The sequence below is a fragment of the Vigna angularis genome, chromosome 7, assembly GCF_016808095.1.
Source record: "Vigna angularis cultivar LongXiaoDou No.4 chromosome 7, ASM1680809v1, whole genome shotgun sequence".
Classification (NCBI taxonomy): Eukaryota; Viridiplantae; Streptophyta; class Magnoliopsida; order Fabales; family Fabaceae; genus Vigna; species Vigna angularis.
Genome location: NC_068976.1, coordinates 17642440 through 17662326, shown reverse-complemented (window position 1 = coordinate 17662326; position 19887 = coordinate 17642440). Strand labels below are relative to the sequence as shown.

At 35.3% G+C, this 19887-nt stretch overlaps 3 protein-coding genes across 3 annotated transcripts; 2 read left to right on the top strand and 1 right to left on the bottom strand.

Moving 5' to 3' along the window:
* Nucleotides 1–2666: 2666 nt before the first annotated feature.
* LOC108337995 (L-ascorbate oxidase homolog) lies at nucleotides 2667–6880 on the top strand. Its single transcript, XM_017574600.2, has 8 exons — nucleotides 2667–3061; nucleotides 3138–3247; nucleotides 4311–4581; nucleotides 4999–5101; nucleotides 5358–5703; nucleotides 5787–6152; nucleotides 6272–6350; nucleotides 6433–6880. The coding sequence occupies exons 1-8, from the start codon at nucleotides 2930–2932 to the stop codon at nucleotides 6643–6645; spliced, it is 1620 nt and encodes a 539-aa protein (XP_017430089.1). The 5' UTR covers nucleotides 2667–2929; the 3' UTR covers nucleotides 6646–6880.
* A 642-nt stretch (nucleotides 6881–7522) lies between these two features.
* Nucleotides 7523–13408, top strand: LOC108337996 (uncharacterized). The gene is made up of 15 exons (XM_017574601.2): nucleotides 7523–7747; nucleotides 7825–8117; nucleotides 8249–8369; nucleotides 8456–8573; nucleotides 9419–9504; nucleotides 9770–9841; nucleotides 10292–10360; nucleotides 10456–10536; nucleotides 10611–10730; nucleotides 10814–10888; nucleotides 11013–11093; nucleotides 12108–12181; nucleotides 12292–12352; nucleotides 12864–12919; nucleotides 13008–13408. The coding sequence occupies exons 1-15, from the start codon at nucleotides 7622–7624 to the stop codon at nucleotides 13087–13089; spliced, it is 1515 nt and encodes a 504-aa protein (XP_017430090.1). The 5' UTR covers nucleotides 7523–7621; the 3' UTR covers nucleotides 13090–13408.
* Nucleotides 13409–13559: 151 nt separating this feature from the next.
* Nucleotides 13560–17973, bottom strand: LOC108337994 (uncharacterized). Its single transcript, XM_017574599.2, has 11 exons — nucleotides 17674–17973; nucleotides 17174–17594; nucleotides 17011–17081; nucleotides 16652–16814; nucleotides 15642–16235; nucleotides 15078–15458; nucleotides 14898–14973; nucleotides 14765–14828; nucleotides 14200–14335; nucleotides 13950–14063; nucleotides 13560–13857 (listed from the first exon to the last, which is right to left on the bottom strand). Exons 1-11 carry the CDS (start codon nucleotides 17928–17930, stop codon nucleotides 13792–13794), a joined length of 2343 nt encoding a protein of 780 aa, XP_017430088.1. The 5' UTR covers nucleotides 17931–17973; the 3' UTR covers nucleotides 13560–13791.
* Between the last annotated feature and the right edge of the window lie 1914 nt (nucleotides 17974–19887).

The window sequence follows — 19887 nt, the reverse complement described above, 5'->3', positions numbered from 1 at the left end:
TAGTTAAATAACAATTTGTAACAGTTCTCACTCGTTTCCAAGCAATGAAATAAGAATAGTGATTAGTTAATCCAACAACAAAGACAAACTAATTCACAAACAAATTGAATAAAAGCATAGATAAATATTCAAGAAATAAAAGTACATGTAATTAGAATTGATTACATCCAACTTGGATACAAAAGAGTTTAACTACTTAGAACATTGTAATACAATTCCAACAACATTTAAACATAAGGTTTACAATGAAAGCATATCTCTTGAGCCTTATAAACTCATTCGTATTCTACTACTACATATTTGATCCTCCACTCAATGCTTAAAATGAGGACATGAAGTTGTATTTATAAACTATCTAGGATCTTAACTCCAATTTTGGCACTTCAACTAAAGAGGTTTTATTCAAGATATTTTCAAGCTGCCTGTCTTAAGGCTTAAGCCACACACTTTAGGCTTAAGTTTAAAAGTTACATTCTAGGTTTTTTTAAAGATGGGTGCTTGAGGTTTCTTTCTCATGGGGGTTTGCTCTGGCAACCCCTGAGATTACTTCTTTGGGAAGGAGTCTTCATGGCTTAGTCTCAGGTTTAGTGCTTGAGGTTTCCTTTTACAATGAGTTTGCTTGTGTGGCTTAAGCCCCAACTCTACTGCTCAAGTGTACCAATGTTAGTTCTATCCAAAATTGCTTGAATTTAATCTATTTTCTTTATATTTCCACTTTGACTTTTTGTTGATAACAAGATATGCAAAACAAACTAAATAGGAGTAAATTAAACATAATATAAACAAAATCAAAACAAGATAAGTGCCAAAATTATCTTAAAATTCACTTAAATCAGGTATTTATCATATCCTACTTTGGTTGAAAAGTTTCAATTTGGTCTTCGCTGAATTTTTTTGTTTCAATTACGTCTCAATATTTACAAAATTGACTCAATCAGATCCTTTTAAAATATGTCACATGTCAATATGTGTTTTTTTTCTATTTTTTTTTTGTTTTTTAATCTTTTTTGCAGAATTTATTGTTTTCACGTATCAAGTCTCATGGTGTGACATGTGACACTGTTAATGTAATGTGATAGGACAGTGTTACATGTCATTGTCTTGTATTCAATTTAGTTCATGTCTAATCAATTTAGGCAATTTTTTTTTTCAAAATGGAACAATGTTGTCCTGTTTTAATTGAACCAAATTTATTATTTGTATCAATGTTATATTTATTATTTATATTAAAATTTATTATTTGTATAAATGTTATTAATTAATTTTAATCTTATAAAAAACATAGATTAATAATATATTAGTTTTAAATACTTACGCTTTTCGTAAAAGTATTACAAAAATATTTATACTTAATTATAATCTTATAAAAAAGCATGAACTAACAAAACATTGATTAATAATATAGAATGATATAATATGTTAAAACATCGATTTTAATAAAAATATAATATTGGTATTAATAAAAGTTATGTATTGACAAGTGAGTGCCGTAAATGCTGTTTGTATTTTTTATTTTTGAAAAGAAAAACTTAATTGAGTGAATTTTGAGAAAATTGAACCGTAATTGAAATGAAAATTTGAGTGGAGACCAGCTTAAAATTTTTCAACCAAAATGAAGATGACTCTAGTAATTAAATCTTTGTTTTATAAGTTTTGTATAGGTTAGAAAAGGGGTTGTTTTCCGTGAAGATTAATATTGTGTTTTTGGTACGTAGTGTATGTACAAGTAGTGGGGATGGAAAAGGAAAAGTGAGGTAGGTGTGAATAATCTGCAGTGCTATAGTTGGCATGTGAGTGAGCCTTCACTGCACTGTACAGTACCTTATTTTTGCAGTACATGACCTACTCACTATAAGACAGATTGAGCTATTCTTATTTCCTCACTATACTGTATTACTTGGCTCACACAAACCAGACATGTGCATTCAAAACTCACCCCACAGACAAAAGGATAAGAAATCAAATCTTCTCTCTCTTTTTCTTTGTCTTTACCTCTGTCTTTACCATGGAAGAACGAAAGAAATCAAAATAGCCTTATTATTCCATGCTTAACTTATCTACTTTTACTCTTTTCACTTATTTTCACAGAATCAGAAGGGCTGTTTTCGTTTATTATTTTGACACTCTTGAAAATTGCAACTCATGTGAACCGAAAGAGGAAGGAAAATGGGTAGTGAGTAGTGGCTAGTAATTTAAGTTAGCTTAAGATCTCGCAACACATTAGGTAGAAGATTCCAAGAACAGAATAATCGAGGAAATAAGTGTGTATTTGACTTTGAGGGGTGAACACATGCAATTTTTTTAGAATAAGATAGGGTAAAAAGGTTGATTGGTGAAAGGAGATTTCAGCATGTTTTGGGAAGTAGCTAATGCGAAAAGTACATGTTTTTTGTGATTGAAAAATTACGTATAAAATTGTTGACACGTGAAGTTGTGTGTTGGAAGTGAAAACAAAAGCAATTACTGGTAGGCAGAATGAGGAGGCCCATGTGGGTTGTGTTGAGTTGGGTTACAGTACACAACAACAACACATGATTCAAATATTCAGCGCATCCTAGGACCCGCCACCGACACCCATTTCGCCATTTCCAGAAACGCTTCATGCATTTCAACAATCTTTCCTCTTTCTTCGACTCAATGCAACACTTTTAAATACACTTAAAACTATTGTCTGATATAAATCAAGTGAAGTTTTCCCTGTAGGTTAATATTTTTTAATTGCTATAAGAAAGAATAATATTAGCGTGGGCTACCAACTTTTCCTCTATCTTTTGATTTTACCCTTTACGGCTATAATGATTTGAGAGAAGCCGTGTTTCTTCTCTCTCTGTCCCGCACTTCAGTTTAAATGTGAATCCATCCCTGCTCACTCCATTCCTCTCTCTCTCTCTCTCTCTCTCTCTCTCTCTCTCTCTCTCTCGTGTTGAAGATGTCGCTCAACATGGCGGTTCTGCTGTGTTTTTCTCTCTTTGCCATGGCTGCTGTGGCTGAAGATCCCTACAGGTTCTTCAGCTGGAATGTTACCTACGGAGACATTTATCCACTTGGTGTTCGTCAACAGGTTCTTCTCTCTTCCCATGCTTCCTATACTTGTCTTCTGTTGGAGGATCTCATTCGTATCACGCATACTCATACAGGGAATACTTATCAACGGTCAATTCCCAGGTCCAGACATTCATTCTGTTACCAACGACAACCTCATCATCAATGTCTTCAACAGCTTGGACCAACCCTTCCTCCTATCCTGGTAATAATCCATACTTGTTATGTTTTCCTTCCATTGGATTGGAACTTTGTCAATCACATCAACTCCAAAAATACATCCACAAATCTTACCTTCTGAATGTCTCAACGCACCCATCCAGATCTCCTCTCTATTTATAAATATATCACAATCAAACAAGTTACTGTTTATGCTTCTCAATACATATATTCAATTCCATTAAGCTAACTCTTCAACGCTTTGATACCACATTTTGGATAAAATAAACATACATATAGCCATATAATGTTATCACTAATTGCATTTTTTGATGAAACCTCATATTATATGTTAATTTGAAATTATTTAATTTAACATTTGTGAAGTCCTTTTATATTATATATAAAGACTTTATAAAAAAAATTTAGACTTTGAATTTATATTAGCTTACTGGTTTATCATATATAAACAGTTACCAAGATGAACTTTTAGATACACACGAAATTCATTTTCGTATCCTGAATCTCAATAATCTAAATTGTTAAATTAGAAATTCCAATTAATTAAATCAAGTCTATGTAAACGTTTTAGAAAAACTGAATTTATTTAATTTGAATTATACACTGAATTTTTTGAAACATAAATAAACATGACCTAAGAAATTACTTGACTGGAACGTTACAATTTGATAGGTATGATTCCTAAGATAGTGTCAAAATACTTAAGTTATAAAAAGTTAAATCCATACAAATCACAGTGAAGAAGACGAAACAGTGTGTGATTATGAGTTTGATTTTCTGTAATTGCTTAGCTAAGAAGTCAATAATTTATATTGTGGGCCCATTTACTTTATCTATGCTTGGCTGTTCTGGGCTGGAGATTGCGATGGAATGGATTATCACTTGATTTTTCTTTTTGGCACTCAAAAGAGATTACTTTTTGAATTAACATCACCTCCTCCAACTAATGAATTCAATAACAAGCATTAAATCGCTGCTTCCCAAGTAAAGTAATGTAATGAAAGAAACGTTATATCTGGCATGGTTGAAGAATGAAAAGAAAAGAAGGATAGATATATCTAATAATGGTGGTTGAATGGAAAACACAGGAACGGGGTGCAGCAGAGGAGGAACTCTTTCGAAGACGGGGTTTCGGGAACAACGTGTCCCATTCCTCCAGGAGGGAACTTCACATACATACTTCAGGTGAAGGATCAGATTGGAAGCTTCTACTATTTCCCATCTCTTGCATTCCACAAAGCTGCCGGTGGATTTGGAGGTATTAGGATTTTGAGCAGACCCAGAATTCCGGTCCCTTTCGACGATCCCGCCGGTGATTACACTGTCCTCATCGGAGATTGGTACAAATTCAACCACACGGTAATATCACAAACACCACTTTTCTCTCCTCTCTCTCTCTATGCCCTCCACATGCTTGCAATAATATTCCACAACTAATCTCATCACTACCTGTCAATTCTCACTTACCTGTCTAAGTGCGCCTCATTTCAGATCCCAACTAACTTTCTCCATGCATTACTCACTCACTCATCTTACTCTTATCCACCATTTTCTCCATCTTACTATTATTGGCTGGTAGTTGGCTGCTAGCTGCCAAATGTCGTTGGAAGGGAATTAGCCGCTAGAAAATAAAAAGACACTTCTTTCTAACATTTGTGTCTCTTAAGCAAATCAACTTATTGGGTAGAATAAAAAAAGTGTTTTTCAGTTGTTGTTTGAAATATTTGAAATATGAATGCTGTTTGAAATCAACTTGTGTTTTTTATTTTTTCACAGGATTTGCAGGCTATTCTTGATAGAGGTAGCAGGCTGCCTTTCCCTGATGGAATCCTCATCAATGGTCGTGGCTCTAACGGAGCATCTTTCAATGTGGAACAAGGTATGCATGCCTAAATAAAATCACTTCAAATCCAACAACCTTCTCCTGCAACTTGTTAAATACGATTCATATAAATATGTGTCCAGCTAGGCTCATCCCGTGTCTACATTACGTGAGCTCTTTTGTCTTATTCACCATTAAGATCATGGTTGTTTCCACTATTGAAGGAAAAACAAAGTTGTAAATAATCTAACCTAACCTAAGCTAGAGTAAATTGTGAGAGAAATAAATAGCGTAAGTTTCGGGGCACACGCAGGAAAGACGTACAGGCTGAGAATATCAAATGTGGGGTTGGAAAATTCCCTGAATTTCCGCATACAGAACCACAATTTAAAGCTGGTAGAAGTGGAAGGAACGCACACGGTTCAAACAACCTACTCATCTCTTGACGTGCACGTGGGCCAGTCTTACTCTGTTCTGGTCACTGCGGATCAACCTGCTAAGGACTATTACATCGTGGTCTCTTCTCGATTTACATCTACAGTCCTCACCTCCACTGCCATTCTTCGCTACAGCAACTCTGCAGGCCCAGTATCCGGCCCACCCCCTGGTGGACCTACCATTCAGATTGATTGGTCTCTCAACCAGGCCCGCTCCATCAGGTATCTTCTTTTTTTTGTCAAAATTCGTTACTTTTGTGTATGCGCTATGACGTGAAGCTGAGGAATTTAAATGGTTGTTTCAGGACGAACCTGACAGCAAGTGGACCAAGGCCGAACCCGCAAGGGTCGTACCACTACGGTCTGATAAACACGACGAGGACCATCATACTGTCCGGTTCAGCTGGTATAGTGAACGGCAAACAGAGATACGGAATCAACAGCGTGTCTTACGTTGCTCCGGACACTCCTCTGAAGCTCGCAGACTACTTCAAAATCCAAGGTGTTTTCCGTGTCGGAAGCATTTCTGACAGGCCCACTGGAGGTGGCATTTACCTTGACACATCTGTTTTGCAAACCGACTACAGAGCATTTGCGGAGATTGTCCTCCAAAACGACGAAGACGTCATTCAGAGCTACCATCTCGATGGCTACTCTTTCTTTGTGGTTGGGTGAGTCATCATCGCTCATCAACCATTATTCATTCATATTCTTGGTCAACTTAACCACTGTATTTTATCTCTTTACTTTTATTTAAGTTGTGAAACGTTTGTACTGTGTGTATGCGTAGTATGGACGGAGGACAGTGGACGACTGCTAGCAGGAACGAGTACAATCTTCGAGATGCAGTTTCGCGGAGCACCACTCAGGTTCGAATAATAAGCATTCTTTCTCAACAATAGAGTATTTACCGATCAAAATATTTGATAATGTGGTTATTGGTGAATGCAGGTATATCCCAAGTCATGGACTGCTATCTATATTGCGCTTGACAATGTGGGAATGTGGAACTTGAGATCTGAATTTTGGGCACGGCAATACCTTGGCCAACAGTTTTACATGCGCGTTTATACAACATCAACCTCAATCAGAGATGAATATCCTGTTCCAAAGAATGCACTGCTATGTGGTAGAGCAAGTGGGAGACACACTCGACCCCTCTGAGCTGCCAATATCAAAAGCAGTTTACTTTTCTCCTTCTCATTTTTCAATTTATTTGTTTCGGTAATTTATGCTATTATTGATGGTATGATTACGACGGACATGTTTGATTTGAGCCACAGGTGACCCCAGCTCGAGGTCGCGTTAATTCTTTTCCAGAAAAAAAAGAAACAATATTTTATTCTATTGTAATTTTCCGAAATTTACTGTTTTTATTGCATATTAATGTTGGCATTTAGCTGGTGGCAAGTGTAATTCATTCAGCATCGGTAGTTTTCTTCTGTAATTGAAAATAGTGAGCACTTGTATTCCTTTACCTTTTACGTGTCCAAACACACAATTTAATATTAACCGTTCAAACCAAGTCATTAGCTATCGATACCGTGGCATAGAAGTAACGTATGAACGGATGATATATTTATCATTGTGAAAATTAAGCATTTTCTGAAACTAAATTAGCATAAGTAGCCACTGATTACAAAGGCAATATTGATAGATAGTGGCAGAAATTACACTCAATCAAGAAATTATTTAATTAATTTAAATGTTTAAAATACAATATATATATATATATATAAATTTGGAGATTGCACTCACAAAAAATTAAAATAGAAAGACCAAAATTACATATAAGAATTGAAAAGAAAAAAAAATAGCTTTTATTAATTTGGTGGTTGAGTCCTAGGTTTTAACCTTTACTTTGCTAATTATTAGGTTTGTTTAATGCGCTTTATAAATTTGAATATTGAAAAAAAGATTTTTGAATTTGAATATAAATAAAATTAATTAACTGTTTAATGAAAACTGAATATAAAAACATAGGAAAAACGTGTTGAGGAAAAAAAATATAAATAAGAGGAAGCACAATAAGAAAAGGAATTTAATTTTAAAATCTGAAGAAACAAAATCGAAAAATAGGTAAACCCGCGCAGTGAAGGTGTTTGTGCTGAGTCTGCAGCGAGGTGAGTAGGTTATTGGAATGGAAGAGCAGAAGCAGGAGGAAAGCCTGAAGCATTTGGGTGAAGAAGAAGAAGAAGAAGAATCGGTGTCGGAATCGGTGCGGGATTTACCCTCCGACGCCGTAAAGGAATTGTTGTCGGAAGGGGTCAGTTTTTCTAATTCATCTTCGTTCTCTTTCTCTTCTTTCTCTTCTGCTAACTGCTATTTCACATCACATCACAGGTATGCGCCCGTTGCGTCCTTCGCCTCTTCGGCCTCCAAGGCCGTGTCTATGCTTCTCCTCCTTCCCTCTCTTTTCTCTCTTCTCTCTCCGCCACCACACATCAACTTTGCACACTTTGCTTTGGGATTCTGCAGTTCACATATTATTCAGACGACACCCAAACTCTCCTTCAAAATCAGAACCTCCCACTTCTCATTGCTGACACCGTTAAACGACACGCCTATCAGTTCCATACCTTTTCCCTTGAAGTTTCTATCCCACCAATCATTCTCAACAATGATAACTCTCTTCGGTTAAAATTCTACTTCATGCTTCTTTACTTTTTACTTTTTTGTAGTTGTGCCTTTCTATTCCTCCTTATTATTATTGTTTGGGTACGCATTTAATATTCATAGGAATGTCTTATTTTTTTAAATTTTGTAGCTCATATATGAAAACCAAATTCGGGTCTCAATCTTGGTTCCAAGAAAACTTGCTCACTGGATGCATATCTACAAAGGATGCCTTAAAATTTTCTCTGATATATCCTCTTGAAAATCTTCTGGTTAGTCATTTTTCGTATCAGTCAAGATGTTTATGTTTTGATCCATTTGTTTTCTAATGACCCTTTACAGAAATTTATTTTTGCAGGAATGTAAATCGAGTATGGGCAATTTCCGCATTCGTTTGACTTACACTCACACAAAAGCATCGAAGGGGGATCAGAACCGGTCAGATAGTACCGAGACTTGCAAGAGAAGAAAAATAGGCATGCTCAAGTTTATTATTGATCCTGTGTTGCATTTTAGTTGGTGTTTTTATGAAGAAACTGAGAACATCTGACATTGACGCATCAAATTGAGCTGTTACTTTCTCTGATTGCGTAGTGTTGTGCCTTTCAGTGTGACTGTTTCAGAATTCACGACAAAGTACAAACCAATGAATTCATGAGTATTCTTATCTGTTAATAAAATGGTCTTCTCTTGCATTGGTCTTACCTTTTTGTGCCGGTGAATGACCTTTTTCAAAGTACTGCTATAATGAAATTCAATTCCAGACAAAGGAATTATTTATTTTTTAGTTATACTAGTTTTCCTCTGGAAGCATGCTTTGCAATAAACCAATAGTTACTATTGACTGATTGCTGTGAGGAGTATTCCTTGTGCATCAAAGGGACTGCCATTCATTGAGCTTCAGAATTTCTGCTCCTTAAAAATTAACATCTTATTATTACCAATAACAATTAAATAGCTGGTCTCATTTTCCCTGGAGTTTTCGTTGACGTTTTGGACTCTGTAGCATATGCTTAGATTTATTTTGTTTTCCTTTGACTAGTTTTTGGATGTAACATATGCTTAACTTGTCTATATGTCTAAGGTGTAGACAGATATTGCCTTTGATTTTACACTTTTCATTGACCTTTTTGACTCTGTAACCTTTTCTTCTTCTTTTTTCTGGTAGAAATGGCCATAAGATTGATTTCCTTTTCCTTTCACTAGTTTTTGGCTCTAACATATGCTTGGATTGTCTATAGCTCTAGGTGTATACAAACACTGCCTGTGATTTTACAGTTTCTTACATTAACCATTTCATTTTTATTTTAATATTTTATAGGAGAGTCCAATCTTGTTGGAGAAATACCTATTAGCAAATCACTTGAGAATGATTCCTCTGACGGCTGTGAATTCTTGCTAGAAAAGGTAATTTGTGATCACCCTCCTATTCTATGACTAAATGTATTTCAGATTTAAATAGCTTTGCTTCATGATCCCATGTTTGTCAGAATGCAATCTCTTAAATTTATGTGTATCATAAATCTTTGTTGGTTTTCATGGTGGGTTCACAATGGGAATTATGTTTTGTTTTGCTTTATAGTAGAAATAAAGTCACTTTGAATTCATTGTCTATTTCGCTATTGAGATTTGATATGATTCTATCGCTAACTTGGCTTTCCTTTCTTTTAAGGCAAACGAGCCTTGCCATTTTACATTCTTTTGCTACAGGACGCCTTTCTATTTTGGTGGAAGATACCTGAAGGTAATGAATTTGTTATCTTCCCCCAATCTTCCTAACTGGACATTTGAACTAGCATTCTGAAGTCATTACATGTATCAATGGCATACATGTTTTTTACTCCAGCAATGTTTTAAAACATCATAAACGTTGCATTTCTTTATCCAAATGCCACTCTTATAGTTTTACATGTTCTGATATGTCATATGGCATGATAGACATATTGAATATGTGGAGGTATTTATGTGATACTTAATGTAAACAGCAAGTTCGCTTTATGCACTCTCACATGTGTAGTTGAAATTAATTAATTGACCAATTCTCGCACAAAAAAAATAGATTCTTTATGTAATGGAATATAATTTCCTTTATTTGGTCTAGATATAATCATATAACTATAATTTGCGAACCAATGATAGAAAAAGAGTGAATATTTCGTGCAAATTCAAATTTATGTGTTTACTTTCATGGCAGTATTCACGGAATGTGAGTCAAACATGCTGGATCATTGATGATGAAAGAATGGGAGAAGCATCGGTTGAAGTACTGTCTATTCTGCCTGGCAATAGCTGTTGTCTTTAATGTTTCCTTTTAATGTTGATTGTGAAAGGTGACAACGATGTTTAAAATCATTGTAGGAAATAATTGGTGGAAACATCCTCCAAGCCTGCCAAGGTGATGGTTTTAAGTTTCACGCTGCAGGCAGAGAAGATATCGATGTACTGAATTTATTGTTTTGTACTTTTAAAAAGTTTATCAATGAATGAACTTATCTGATATGGAACTGTTCTAGGTCCGAATGTTGGGTCCAGGCAGGCCCTTTCTTGTTGAGGTGCAAAATGCACGGCATATCCCATCTGAACTGTTTGTAAAAGATGTAGAGAAAAAGATAAATAACATGGAGAATAAATTGGTAATGCTGCAACTGAATTGGTGATGTTTCTCAATCTTTTTATTTCATGATTACTAAATTCATAATATCATATGTTTGTGTAGGTTAGGGTGAAAAATCTGAAACTTGTTGGTAGTGAAGGCTGGGACCTTATGCGTGAAGGTGAAGCAGAGAAGCAGGTCTTTCATCTAGATTCTTAATAACTAGTTACTTTTATTTCTTTGTTGATCTCTTACAGCTTTGTTTCATCCATTGTTTTATCTATATATGCATCCTAACTATTACAATCTTACAACTGTGTAGAAACAATATGCTGCTTTAGTGTGGATATCTCGTCCTCTAAAGGATGAAGATTTTCAATGTATTTCTTCACACAAGGATTTGGTAAGCTTTTATGTTGTGTGTATTACTTGTTATCAAACATGTATTTTGCATTAAATGTTTAACTTAAACGTACAAAAGCATAAACCGTGTCGATCTTTGTATCTGCGTCATTTGACTTTCGCTGAGTAGCTCTAGGATATATATGTCTGTTTTTGTAACGCATCCTGATTGTATTTATGTCATTTAAGCCTTTGATTTATCCATTACGTACTTCTATATAAATGTCAATTGAATCGATTTCTGTAGTGCTTATATTAATATATTGATCTGCCATTCATCTCTTGTGCGGTCAATCTATTATTTATAAAATAAGAAATCCTTCAAAGCAGAGTTCCTTAAAAGAATCTTAGAAGTAAGTCTCATTGGTGTTACTAGTCAATTTGATTCATGTTTGTGCTTGTGGTCCAATCAAACACATAAGTCACGATCTATCTGATGCCAAACAAAAATGCAGACACTAGGTAGCAAATGAGAAAATGAAGCTTGATAATTAAAATTGTGTTTGTAGTCTTAACTCCTTTGAAAGTTTACTATAGCTTGAGCAAGGTTATTTAATGGAAATCAGCACCCACTACACAGAGCCACATAATTGTTTGCTATGCAAGGTCTGCTTCTAGTAGTCCCTCATGAGGTAGAAGCCTTCCTAAGCTTCACTCTCCAAATTCTTCTCTCATATTCCCCTCCTTGTCTCCTCCATTCACTTCCCAATCATGCTAGAATTACTCTTTCCAACCTAAATTTGCAACCTAGCCATTCAGTTTACTCTCCATGCTCCCTCCTATCCTAACCACCCCTCCCATTACTGACTCCTCCATTGTCCTTACCATGTTCCAGTTTACCCGCTTGCCTTATCAACTTCCTTCCTCGCTTTTTCCTTGTATTGACCTGGGTCAACCACGGCCTATCACCTTTTCTCTCTTTGGATCATGCTCGCTGGGATTTTTGCATTTAATAATTGCTTTTTTGTTTTAATTTGTGAGTATGGTAACCAGAATCTTTTTCTTATTTGAGCAGAAAGTTTTGCAGAGGACCCCAATAAGGGTGCTACATCGTCGCAGTCCTTTAGAGCGGGAAAAGATTATTCATTGGTAGGATTCTCCCATATATTGATAAGTTATATGCTACGTTTACAATATAAAAGCTGCATTCAGACACGTGTCTGAAATTTCACCATCCCTTACTGTTTCTCAAATCTTAGGATGAAAATAGAGGCAATTGCTGGAAGTTCCCAATATTTTCTTCTGCACCTATGTACACAGGTAATCTTATATTATCTCTTATATAAATGAAATTTCAGTGACTGAACTACTTTTTAAACAGAGCTTAAGTTGTGGTTTTAAGTTTTAGCACTTCAAACTTTACAACTCCATGGCTATATACTTTTTACATTTTATTGGAAATGAATGGTGAAAATATGGTGAACAATATTTCCAAGTAAATATTACAGAGGCCATGCAAAAGGATTCATTGGTGGAAGTAAAGGATTTATTACATAGGCCATGGAATTACCACTTCTGTCTTCTGAGTGCAATAAAACAAGCGAATGACATACCATGATCTACTCTCCTCACGTTTCTCTCCCAATAATTGTTATTGCCCGTTTGTTAAACATATAAAATCAGTATTTCTTTCCGATTTAAAAATGTGACTGAATTAATTTAGAAATACATCCGAGTTAATATTATGATAAACTTCCCTTCATGTACAGAGAAATCTGTAATCAGTAATTAGTTGAAGTCCGAAAGATCTAATAAGTTTGTACTTTTATAGGCTGGGACCTATATCAAGGAATTTGTTCATGGAGATCTTGGACGCACCTATCCTAGGTACGACATACGATACTTTCAATTTATGGGAATTGATTTTGAACACGTCACCATGTTGGCAAGTGCCTTATTTATTGTGATTTTGCAGCATTGGATCAATTTTGGGTTGCAGAGCTGAAATTTTGCAACTTGATGTCACAGACATAAAAATGGAATGTTTCCTGACATAAATCCGTTTTTAAATCATGGCTGCTAGACTTTGGAGAGAGCAGTACTATGATGGGAGATAGACACATGTGCATCTTCAAGTAGAGCTACTTCCTTCCAGAAGTGTGTATCTTTTCGTACAGACTAGCCTCTTATTTCATCCCCCCTTACATTAGTGCCCTTGAGCAACGTAGAAAGGAGTCCTAATTATTATAGCTTTATGATTGAATTTCTGTAGAATTGATTTTTTGAAAAGAATTATTTGTTAAGGTTAAAGAATTGATTTTATGTAGACTGTAAAGTATAATTACTTTGAACGTAAGTTCTTAACATTTTAAACAACTTGCTGTGCAATTTAATTTTTCTGGTGGCTAACATCGATAAAGGAACATTGGCGTTGGATGTTGCATAATATCTGGATTGTGTGAAGTTAGTCATGTTTGGTTTTATTCTCTGAAATTACACTAATAATAATAATAATATGAACCACTAGTGAATGGAATCGAGTTCGATGTTAATGTTTAGAAATTTAATTGTCCTGACCATCAAACAGGAAGCAATGCTCTTACGTGTTCAACGGAGGACCCTTCCTCCATTCGAATAAAACAGGATCATATACCCCAAAAAGTCAAATCACAAGGGCTTGTCCTCCTTTTCCAATTCCTTTGTTTTCATGGTTGGAAAAGGAAGAAACGAAATGCCACTTTTGAGAAAAATATCTATATCTACTCAATCCAATGTGCATCTAACATTTTGGCCATGAAACTGTACCGGTCAGCAGCTTCATCTATCTGCGGTTAACAATAAATGAAATTTAAAAACGACATACAGCAATCAACAATGGGAATAGAAGCTAAAAAAGAACAAGATCCTAATCTATTACCATTTTCTTTGTAGGGCGCCCTGCACCATGCCCAGCCTTGCACTCAATGCGACCAATTATAGGGTTCGTCTGGGGACTTTTATCAAGACTAGTAACGAGGACATACTGCAAGGTCTGAAAAAAAATCAAAATACCAGTCAAAGAGAGCAGCACCACCCAAAGTCTTCAGAATGCAAGTAGCGATTTGATAACTCAAGTTTGCAAAAATAATTCAATAAATCAAATTGGAAATTATGAAAAACAGACTTACTGCCAATAGCTTTAATGAATGCAGTGGCACAACACGATCATCATGATCAGCAGTCAACAGCATTGTTGATGGGTATTGAATTGACTGATTAGGATGCTTTTCCCAAGGTCTCTGGACATTATGCAATGGTGAGTACCTAAAACAAGATATTATAGAAAATCATAACGATGCTTTGTGCAACCTATACTGGAAGAAAAAAAGCTCCAAAGTAAGAATGAGAGATTTCTTTCAACTATAAACCAGAAAGGAATCTAAATTATACACGCTGATGAAAAAATATTGAAGTTAAAAAAGACTTAGCAATCCCCCTATTAATAATAGCCGAAGGTACTCACTCAATCACATGACTATGACAACGGAAGGTGCACAGGCACAAACAACCAAATCACCTATTATTTAAGGGCAAGTTGCCATCATTTTGATAAACAATTACTTATTCTTTGCCTTATTGATGTTTTAGCCAAAAGACAAACGGGGAGGAAGCCTTGCAGCTCTACACAATACTAAAATAAATTAAAAAAAAAATTAACAGAAATGTCATATTTGCACGTATAACCATGCTCACTTGATTAGCCAATGAAATTCTTCCTCCTTGTCTGAACAACCATAATCTGTGGTCCAAGCATGACCTGAATAACAAAAACAAATCAGTATGATACAAAATAACAATATAGTCAAGAAAACTGAACAAAACCAACCTATTGTAAATTTGTGGAACCGTAGCATGTCCATAACACCAACATGAGCCAGCGCACAACCGAAAAGATCAGGTCTCTGCTCACAAATTTGGAGAGGTGAGAAATACACCAAACTCAATAAAAATGCACTAACGAAATTTCAGAGGACAAAACACCAAAGAAATGGCAAATGAATCATACTTGATTTATGCAAGCACCAACAAGAAGTCCACCATTACTTCCACCCTCGATGCATAACTTTTTGGGTTGCGTGTAACCAGCAGATACAAGATATTCGGCTGCTGAAATGAAGTCATCAAAGCAGTTTTGCTTGTTTGCAAGGGAGCCAGCTTTGTGCCAATCCTCCCCATATTCTCCACCACCACGAATATTTGCTATGCAGAAAACAACACCTAAATGTCTCGCCAGTACAGTCCGACTGATGCTGAAATATGGTGTAAGACTGATGTTAAAACCGCCGTATCCGTATAGCAGACAAGGGTGTGAACCATCCAAAACAATATCCTTTCTGGAAACAATAAACATTGGAATCTTGGTACCGTCTTTACTAGGCACAAAAACCTGAAATTTGTAAGCTATATTAGAGAATAGAACATAATAAACAACACAGATTCTGAGAGACGTCAACACCCGTCCTCTCAGAGTAATGACATGTGAAACAGACAAACAAATAATGTAAACTTTAAAATAGGAGAACTCATCTGAATATCAGTGAATCTTTCCTTTTTTTTCTTTTTGTTTTACCTGATTGACATGAAACTCGGAGCGGTCAAACCCAGGGACAACAATCTCACGAAATATCTTCATATCAGGAACTTGTGTTCTCAGGTCGCACTGATATATGATTCCAGGAGTCAAAAAGCTTGTAAAACCAATGAAAACCTCGGAATCCTCACGCCGCCCAGAAATTTCACTGACTGTGCCAATGTCAATTGGTAATTCATGTTGCAAGGAACCTGTTTCCAAGTCTCTGACTTGCAGAACATATTTCACATCACTCAAGTAGCTCACAATAAGTTGGTTACCATTTATAGCTCGTGCTGATTCAAGCACATCTTTTTCAGACTCTCGGATAACATCAGTCCAAACATTTGGTTCTTTCAAATCTACTCGAACTACTTTGTATTTTGGAGCATCTTTATTAGTTAAAAATGTAAACAAGGTGTCATCATTTGCAATGGCATGATATTGTCCATCGAATTTATCAACAAGCTTGACAAATGGAAGGAGGGAATTTTCATTCCGAAAACTTTCCAGCCCGTTTGGAAGTTCAGACAAGTCGTAGTAGTAAAGCTTGTTAACTGGATCACACCCTTCATCAATATACAGAAGAACATACTGCACAATGAACAAAAACAAAAAAGCCAGTCTTTTAGGAGATTTGATATCATATGCATGCATCATCGCAGTAATGCCCCTTGATTAAGGAAAATCATACTATGCCTAATCTACTTTGCAATGCTATGAATGTAACATTACATGACAGTGGATTGCTTAACCGTTCTGCTGACAATAATTAGAACATTGCAAAGTTTAAGGATCCAGGACTTTACGTTACGATATGACTAAAAAAGACCAATTAAAAAAAATATTTCCACATTAACATGACACATTTGGCACAAACAACGACCAATCTTTGGTATTAATACTACTAAAGCCTCGAGGAAAATAACGACATAACATAGGGAGCACATTTTCATATCTTTATGTACACATAACATTTCATATTTGCAAGGCAATGACAAAAAGAGTACCTTCCCGTCTTCGGTAACACTTCCTCCAAACATATATTTAGGATTCTCAGGATCCCTCCAACACAGAATGTCTTCCGATTGATCAGTACCCAAAAAATGATAACAAAGTTCATGATGAAGGTTCGCATTAGTTTCAGTCCCAGCATCTGCTACTTCTCCATCCCTACTTAGCAAATCAATGTAATCAATTCAAAGTTACGAATCAAGGATATATGAAACTAACCCCAACATCATATCCCTGAGAATGACTATGATTAAGTTATTTGAAAAAAATAAACATAAATAACACCAAATATCAATTTGAAATTTCAATCCCAGAACTAAATCATAGAAAGAACACGATAATGGAGATGACATACTTCGGAGCTGGATAGCGGCTGTAAAAGAAACCTTTGCTATCGTGCGTCCAACTAATGGAAGAAAACTTGACCTGAAACATCAACCGTTAGCATGATCTTGATATGAACTATTTTCAGTCAAGAGATTCAACATTGTTTCTGTGAATCTGATAAGGATACTAACCCAAGATAAAGTATCAGGCTGAACACTCCTGTCACGAATACGCATGACTTTTATTGTGACCCAGTCGCTACCACTGGAACTGAGTCCATAGGCCAAGAACTCAGCATCTTTGCTCACGGACAGCGTGTTGAGGGAGACAGTTCCATCTTCACTGAGCGCATTGGGATCGAGCAAAACCTCAGCCTCAGCCTCTAAGCTGTCCTGCAAGTAAAGCACGCTCTGCGCCTGAAGACCCGTGTTGTGGAAGTAAAAGTACTTATTCCCACGCCGGAAGGGAGCGTTGTAACGAGGATTATCAAACAGCTTCGTTATCTTCTCCGACAGCTTGTCCCTGCACTCGCACCTCTGCAGCACCGAATCCGTCAACGCCACCTGTTTCTGCACGAACTCTTTAACTTCCTCCGCCTCCGGATTCTCCAGCCTAACAAAGCAAAATGAAAACGAAATGAAAATGAAAACGAAAACGTAATACAATGCTGAAGTTGGTTGCATTTGCGTACCATCGGTAAGGATCGGCAATCTTGACCCCGTGGAAGTGGTCAACGACGGAGTCGTCTCTGCGAGCAGTGGGATATTGGATTGGCTGGTGCAGAGCGGAAAGAGAACCCATTGTTTTGGTCTTTGCAATTGAAAAAGATAAAAGAAGAGGAAACGAACGAGATTTGAGGAAGGTTAAGGTTGTTGTCCTCGAATTTAAGAGGGCGAGATTTGAATGTCGTGTCCAAGGATTCAGAATGTGGCGACTAAATGACAACATTTTTTCGTTATACCACTTTTTACACGGAAGGAAGATAACAATTCCTCACGCGCACTCCAATCTCTTATTTTAAATAAATTAAATAATTTCAAATTTTCAAAATTATTTAGTCGCCAGTTCTGGAGATGCCATTGGTTCTGTTCCATGGATGACGCCATTCTGTGTATAACATAATGTAACCATTTCACTCAACCTTACAATTTTTAAAAACAAAGTACACAGTCAAACCTTGGAATATTTATATATAAAAATAATTTTTTTTTAAACTATCAATTTTCTCATCTCCTAAGTCAATTATAATAAACTAGTGCTAATCTGATTCATTTTATTTTGGAATTATATGAAGGAAAGTTGTGTGACTATTACGGTCAATGTTTTTCAAATAAAAGTCAACTTATTGTTGTGATTTACTTTTTGATTCCCTAACAATACGATTCCTCATGCTTTTTATTTTTCGCTAAAAGAAATAATATCTTATCATGTTTATCCATTTACTATAAAAAAAATGTTTTCCATCTTAATTTTTTAAAAATGATTTAGGATTAATAAACATACAAATCCTTAAAATAACTGAACATATTTTAGAGATGGTACTATGAAGAAAACAAAAATAATATGGTAATTTTATCAATATCCATTCGTATAAGTACGAGTGCTGTAATAAATTCAGATATGAAATTTCATACTTCTTTTGAGTTTGACTTAGTTATAATAGGACTGTTTTTAATTAAATTTAAAAAATTAATCCAACAAAAAAAATTTATTCAATTTTTTATTTTTTATTGCATCGAATTGATTTCAACTTACAATATAATTTTACTTTATTTACCGTTTTATTTATTATCTTATATGTTTTATTCTAAATTTATCAAAACAAAATCTAAATATTTAATTAGTTAAAGAAACGTTGATATTGATACACAACAAAAGCTTCGATTTCTGAAGGGGAACTGGTCATAGACTATTTTGATTAGTGAATTAATGGGTTAAATTGAACATTGGGCCAGATGGGTAGCAGGTTTTGTGCATTACAAACAAATGCAAATAGTTAGAGTCGTAATTCTCACCTCCGCTTTTGATAAGTTCACGTCCATTATTTTCAAAACAAGTTTCCTTGCATACATATTAATTATATTTAAACAAGATTTGTTCAGATACATAATTTTTTGTTTATACAAGTAAATATATAAAAAGATATTTTTATTACTTAATTCTATTATTAAGCTTCTAAAGTCTGTAAATATAAATCAATATTGAAGAAAAAATTTATTTAATATTAAGTTAGTTCTTGTATTCTAATTTAATTAATGTTAACAATGGAAGAGTATTATATGGTAGAAATGTGATGGTCATTTCTCTAATAAGAATTGTTCATATTGACAAGTTAGGCGGCTGACCATTACAAGGACAAATAATAACCCAAGACCTAAAGATCGAATGGTGTGAAAAAAATAGGACCATGGGATAAAACATGAATTATCATACTAAGCATAGTTAGAACATCATTAGGTCATGATTAAGCCTCTTAAAAGATAAAATTTCATTAAGGATATTATAAATAAAGCATGTAAGTGAAGCGTTTGATATTTTTGAAACCATCTACATTTATTGCATTTATGAGATTGAACACTTACTTTTAAATATGATTTTAGTCTCTAAACTATAAAGCGATTTTGGTTTTAATCCCTCTTTCAATACTTTTTTGTCCTTCACCTTTAGAAAATCATAATTTTTCGTCCTCAAAAACCAACGGCGTTAAAAAGAAGCTGAGCTGGCTAATGGTGGAGTGTCACGTCATCTTTTTTCTGACACTAAGTCTATCTTGTTAACGGTCGAACGGTATTGGAAATGGCCGAATGATTATGATGACTGAATGACCGAACAGTATTGGGTGTTGCTGAACGGTATTGGTGGTGACTGAATGGTGATGATGACCGAACGGTTATGGTGACTGAAT

Excerpts from the sequence above, each read along its gene's own strand:
- LOC108337995 (XM_017574600.2), top strand. The coding sequence starts at position 2,930 with ATGTCGCTCAACATGGCGGTTCTGCTGTGTTTTTCTCTCTTTGCCATG. Across the intron at positions 5,704-5,786 it reads AACCAGGCCCGCTCCATCAG|GACGAACCTGACAGCAAGTG; the intron begins GTATCTTCTTTT and ends TGGTTGTTTCAG. Across the intron at positions 6,153-6,271 it reads TACTCTTTCTTTGTGGTTGG|TATGGACGGAGGACAGTGGA; the intron begins GTGAGTCATCAT and ends GTGTATGCGTAG.
- LOC108337994 (XM_017574599.2), bottom strand. The coding sequence starts at position 17,930 with ATGTTGTCATTTAGTCGCCACATTCTGAATCCTTGGACACGACATTCA. Across the intron at positions 16,815-17,010 it reads AGCCGCTATCCAGCTCCGAA|GGATGGAGAAGTAGCAGATG; the intron begins GTATGTCATCTC and ends TTTGCTAAGTAG. Across the intron at positions 14,064-14,199 it reads ATTCATTAAAGCTATTGGCA|ACCTTGCAGTATGTCCTCGT; the intron begins GTAAGTCTGTTT and ends ATTTTTTTTCAG.
- LOC108337996 (XM_017574601.2), top strand. The coding sequence starts at position 7,622 with ATGGAAGAGCAGAAGCAGGAGGAAAGCCTGAAGCATTTGGGTGAAGAA. Across the intron at positions 7,748-7,824 it reads AGGAATTGTTGTCGGAAGGG|GTATGCGCCCGTTGCGTCCT; the intron begins GTCAGTTTTTCT and ends ATCACATCACAG. Across the intron at positions 8,370-8,455 it reads ATCCTCTTGAAAATCTTCTG|GAATGTAAATCGAGTATGGG; the intron begins GTTAGTCATTTT and ends TTATTTTTGCAG.